This window comes from Lactuca sativa, chromosome 8 (genome assembly GCF_002870075.4).
Source record: "Lactuca sativa cultivar Salinas chromosome 8, Lsat_Salinas_v11, whole genome shotgun sequence".
NCBI classification, from domain to species: Eukaryota; Viridiplantae; Streptophyta; class Magnoliopsida; order Asterales; family Asteraceae; genus Lactuca; species Lactuca sativa.
In genome coordinates this window covers 200,161,298-200,167,297 of record NC_056630.2, presented here as the reverse complement: position 1 = coordinate 200,167,297, position 6,000 = coordinate 200,161,298, and the positions used below count along the sequence as shown (strand labels likewise).

The following is a 6,000-nucleotide window of genomic DNA, read 5'->3' as shown; positions in this document are numbered from 1 at the left end:
ATCATATCTTTTCAATACTAAGTCAGATTTTTAAGAAGTTTGTATTTTTGGAATCCCGTTGTATGTACATTCTAAAAATGTTAACATACTCATAAGATGATAGGATTTTTCACGTACTTATTTCTGAGCCTAAAAGTCGACGTAATTGTTCGAATTAAGGACAAAATCGAATATATTTCTCCATATATTATACTATTACATTGTAGTCCTATTACATGATTCTGAAATGCTAAATTCTAACGACGGTTGGTGACGTATTTTCTGCGTTGTCACAAGATAGGCAGTTAAACAGTTGATCCCACCCTAAAGCCATAACCAAATAAGGAACAAGCAAAAAGGCCTAGATCAAGAGTTCTCAGACTATCTTACTTGAGTACATATAACCCCTATGACATACACTCGACGATCACCAATCTTACTGACACTCTAACCAACATACCACCATTCCTCTACATCATACCATATAAGGGCATATAGGAAAATACATAGTATACTGAGGAAACTCATCTGAGCTAAACAACTGAAGCTCAACAATAACCTCAACAGTAGAACAGCTAGCACAAGCTACCTCCTAAAGCTCGATAAGGTGTAGGTGATACAAGATCTAAAATCTCATACACCTTCTTCAAGCAACAAGGACACCACTCTTCCTTCCAAGCTTGAAACACCAACAAGACACACTCAAACACTAAGAACACATACATATTAGGGTTTCTCTTTGAGGGGATGGAGGCTGGTTATGAGAGAAAACATAATCATAAGGTTACTTAAATATGACCAAAGACTCGAGATCTAGGGTTTTGAACCCAACTGCCACCGGGTCGTGGCCAACCCTTGACCACGCCGTGGCCACTTAAATGACGCGGCCAAATAATTAACGTGGTTACGCCATGCAGGTGGTTATTAACCACCATGTCACGGTCAACCAAAATCCCCAAAAACTTCAAAACTTAGAATAATTAATCAAAAGGATAATACCTGAAAACGGATGTTACAATATAGAAAGATGATGTAAGAATCCATTAAACTCTATTTAATGGATATCCTAAGTAATAAAACCTTTGATTTTGTTCTTTAATATAACTTGTGAATGTTAATTTGTGATAATGCAATTATAATTTACAAATACAATTTTTTTTAAGAGAAAATTTAATTGATGAACTTTTTATGTGGAAAGCAAGGTGTTACACCAAACCAACACATTTTTGTCTATATATTTTTAATTTTCTATTTTAAAATAACAAAATATACGAATTTTTTCTTAACAAATATATTCTAAATATTATACGAATGGTTATATTATTGACATCTTCAACCCACTATTTTGGAAAATGTCATAAATCCATTTTTTTTTGGTCTCCTATTTGTCCCTAAGGAGATCAGTAAGGATCAATTCGTAGTTTCTTATTACCAATTTTTCCATAACTTTGTTTAGGCATAACTTTAATGATATACAGAAGCATAACTTTGGGGGATTAATCAATGTAATTTTCTGCTATTCATGGATGTAACTCTATGGTTATTGAAGTGTATATATATATATATATATATATATATATATATATATATATATCAAAATGACTTATGATTGGTAGCCGTATCTCTTACGGTTTGTCGAATTATAATGAATGCATTCACATGGATGGCAAACATTCATATTTCTGAATAATCCAAATTCCACGTACAGACGATTAATTAACCAGTACCTCACATATAAATTTTGACCTATTAGCGGAAGACTAAGACTTGACCTAGAAAATTGAGCTCTCTTTCATAATTTTCTTTCCCCATATATAGGCAGCTAACAGTCATCACTATTCCATCTTCATCAAACAGTTGGAAGTTACGTTCAGAAACCCATCATGATATCTTCAGACACTAATAGGCAAATCATCTCCTTCTGTACATTTATGGTGGGTTGTTTCTCCTGCTATGTAGCAAGAGACATTATAACAACGGGGCAAAACATCAGTGATGGTTCAGATTATTTAGAATCTCCGGAGAAGAAGTTTCAAATGGGCTTCTTTTCACGTGAGGAATCATCGGAAGTAAGGCGATATGTGGGGGTATGGTATACCATGGATCCAAAGACCGTGGTGTGGGTGGCTAATCGTGATAAACCAGTGCTGGATTCCACTGGAGTTCTTGCTGTTTCCGAAGAAGGTAGCCTTAAGCTGCTCGATGGAAATGGAGTTGAATACTTCTCTACAGAAACAGGTAAGTTAACTGGATGAATTTACTTTTACGAAATAAGTTTGACAGTTTGATGTGGAATTTTTTTAAGATGTAGCTAAGAGAGCAAAGACGTTTTAATTCATGCAATAGTCACTATCTTTAGAAATAAGATTTAAAGAAAGCCTATAAGGAGAGATTAAAGGATGTTGAGTAAACCAACCGATATGAATGTCTTTTTGAAAGATAATTGTTTTTGGTAAAATGACGAATATGTTTGAAACAAAGCATTTCCGAGTAGACTAAGGAATCCGCAGTAGCCGTTTCGGATAGTCATTTCTGAGTACCTATTTAATGTTTATATTTTTATGTTAATTTCAATTAATGATTGGTCATTTTATTATGATCATTTTTGTATGTATTATATGTTTAAAATGTTAACTATGGTTTTATGGTGATTTCTAATTTTATATAATTATAAGTTAAAAGAAACTCATGTTTTCCACATAAAGCAAAATATATATTCGAAAAATAAATAATTTTGGAATGCTGCGAAACAAAAATTCTAGTGCAAAAATGAAACATCCTAAAAATTTGAACAAATTTAAAACTTTTAAAAACATTCATTTTGTCTAATAGAAGTGTTACAAAACCATTGTTTCAAAACATTATTTAAATTTAGAGTCTCCCAAGATTCAATCAGTTGTAAAACCAAAAATGTGTATGGTCATGCCTTCGTCTCGCCACAATCATATGAAGCACCTGAAACAATAAGCTGAAATTGTAAGCACGAAGCTTAGTGATTTCCCCCAAAATACCAACACAAGAACAAATAACACATATACAATAACAACATACTATGGGTCCAATCAATCATCGGGTTGGAATACTCCAGTCCCTCAACCATTAGGTTTGAATGCCAACATATTATGGGTCCAATCAACCATCGGGTTGGAATACCCAAGGCCCTCAACCATTGGGTTGGAATGCCAACATACTTCGGGTCTAATCAACCATCGGGTTGGAATACCCTAGGCCCTCAACCATCAGGTTGGAATGTCTCGACCTGTTGGCTTACGCACAAAGCAGGGAAGCCTCAGCCACCGACCAAACATGTGCACATATAATAGATAAGCATACAAATAACTAGCTAGTAAACAAACAAACAGATCTTACAGATCACAAAGCATAGCCTCATCCTATCCACTAGGATGCACATCTAAAAGATCACTACAACACACAATCATACGATAAACCAGGATAACAATCCAAAGGGCCGACCTTGGTACCTTCGACCTGTAAGTACAATGAGGAATACTCACATCGCATACTGAACAGAACTAATGAGGACCGATTCTGAATCTCAACTCTCTAATCGATACCTATTTCCACCAAGTGACCAATTCCATCAAAATCCCAAAATACCTAAAATACCTTTAAGGTCCAACTTGGTCAAAGTCAACGGTCAAGGCCAATAGTCCATGTTGACCCAACACGTATTGTTCCCTTTGGCCACACCATGTTCCGCTAGCATCCAAATAGTCGGGAAAACCTCAGCCAACACATCGTGTTCGCTTGAGTTCCAACAACTTAATACATTCAGCAGCCTCTTTGACTCAAGAGCTCCAAAGCTCAAATCTAGACCAAGATGTGATTAACAAGGATAAAGTTTCCAACTTTATCCATTGTAACTACCAAAAAGGTCCAAAACCCAAACCATAAAGCTTGATAATGCAAGGCTTAACCAATACATACTTAATCCTTAAAGTATGAAGTCCATCATTTCTAAAAGTGATTCAAACACCTAAACCATCCCAAGGGTTGGTGCTTTTTAGACATACATGTCCAATGCATGTCTTGAATCCATATTAGGTCAAAATGAGGATTTATGACCTAATCTTTATGCATGGCATCAAAACTTGATTATAGACCAGATCCAAGACACTACTAGGTCTCCTTGACCTGGAGATTCAGAAAGTTGCAAACTTTATGAGATCTAACCATTCCAGCATTCATGAACAAGAAGCAAAAAGGACAAAACCCAATATCTAACAACTTTGAATGATAAAAATTGAGTCTTAAACACTTACAAAGGTCCAGAAGAGTACCAAATTGAAGAATAGGGGCTTGCTTGCTGGATCTTTGCTTCATTCCTCTATCTTCTTCCTTCTTTAGCTTCAAAAATAACAAATTAGCTCAAAAAGGGGAGGGAAGGATGATTAGGGCTTCTTTTAGGGCTTGAAGGGCTGATGGGGGCTGAGGGTGAACAAACCCTAGCCTCAACATTCCTTTAAATAGGGAGCAAAACCCAGAAGATTAAGGTTTCATTCCAGCCATCAACACGTCGTGTTCCAAGAGGTAACACGTCGTGTTGCCCAAAATGAAACCCGCACCTCTTCTTATCTGGACACACCGTGTTGGTTCCTCCAACATGCCGTGTTCAATCCACAAAAGGTGATTTATACCCAAAGTTTCTCCTTAAATTTCCGGGTGTTACAACTTTCCCCCAGTTAAATTAGATTTCTTCCTCGAAATCATTCCTTACTATCTCCTTTACCAAACTAAACGATCATGACTAAACTCCCTGAATCCCAAAAATGATTGGGGAAGTCACGCGCCTCTGATGACCGCCCACCCTTACTGATGGCGAATCCAAAATAGAAGGTATCATGAGCCCTAACGATGAATGAATCTCACCTCTTCCTTAAGCCAATGAGTATCCAACCGCCATACCTGAAATTGAAAACCCTGAACAATGACTGACTCCAAGACAGACTGAACCAATCAAAACTGCTCCCGCAAAGACTCAACTTCACAATCTGACATACGAAGGCCTTCCATTAATCGAACACATTCTAAGCCGAATCCTCATACTGACGGCAGACGAATCCTTGCTCCTGTTGAAGTTAACTGATAAAGGACAACCATCACTACTCAGCTCCAAAACTAGGAATCCAATACCTTATCTGAAAAGAACCCAAACACATCAATTGAGAATTTTCCACTAATCCCAATTCCATAAGATGCACCAAAAGCCTTTAATTAACCCGTGACTCCCTGACACGCCATTCCAACCACTACTCCTATAAGCAAAGATAAGAATTCCAGGAATTCCACATTTACCTCCAATCCTTAACAATTTAGGTGTACCCCCATCAAGAAAAACACCTGATACATTAACGAATAACTTTTGATTTGAGATCTCATGACCGGTTCCCAACTTTGATAATCAACCCCTCATAATGACTTGCGAGCAAATAGTGTTATAATGCAAACATTCCAAGAGACTTTTTGATATACGACCGATACTCCCAACAACCTTTAATTGTTACCTTTATCCAAACCAGCTGTTTGTGTGTCTCCCGATTTCCATCAATGCACCAATTCCGAAAGTACAATACTTAGATGAAATCAACAATCATGATCATTGGGCCCACAACCTATGTCTAGTATACCCTTACAAGGTCCTTAACATAGGTTTGGATTGCCACCGATCCCACAACAAGAGTCTGGAATGTCTTACCCGATATTACACCGATCCTATTGACATTACATCATTCAGCCAACGCCCCAGGCCTAAAGATACTCACCTCATTCCATCGCCTTGCAGGTACCTAACCAACGTCCCTCTCAATGCCAACCGAGTACAGCAATGTCGAAATCTTACCATGCACAATTCCTTTCACTGAACAACCTGCTACCAATGCAAAACCTTGCGAAATCATGGTTGCCCACGACTTGAGAACAGGATAATGGTTGTACCCTTGATCCAATTCAAAGGCTATCACCCAGAAGAACCATGAGAATAATTCGATCCAAGCCCCAATG

The 6,000-nt window shown here is 37.3% G+C and overlaps 1 protein-coding gene across 4 annotated transcripts in view; it reads left to right on the top strand.

Moving 5' to 3' along the window:
* The first annotated feature begins 1,742 nt into the window (after positions 1-1,742).
* Positions 1,743-6,000, top strand: part of LOC111904645 (G-type lectin S-receptor-like serine/threonine-protein kinase At4g03230) — a 40,970-nt gene continuing 36,712 nt past the window's right edge. For 2 of the 4 annotated variants that reach the window (XM_042897442.2, XM_023900385.3), the window contains exon 1: positions 1,743-2,217. In XM_042897442.2, coding sequence (XP_042753376.1) covers positions 1,863-2,217 — 355 coding nt within the window. In that variant the 5' untranslated portion in view covers positions 1,743-1,862. The remainder of the gene's footprint in view (positions 2,218-6,000) is intronic. The other 2 variants (XM_023900384.2, XM_052766071.1) reach the window with 2 other exon arrangements.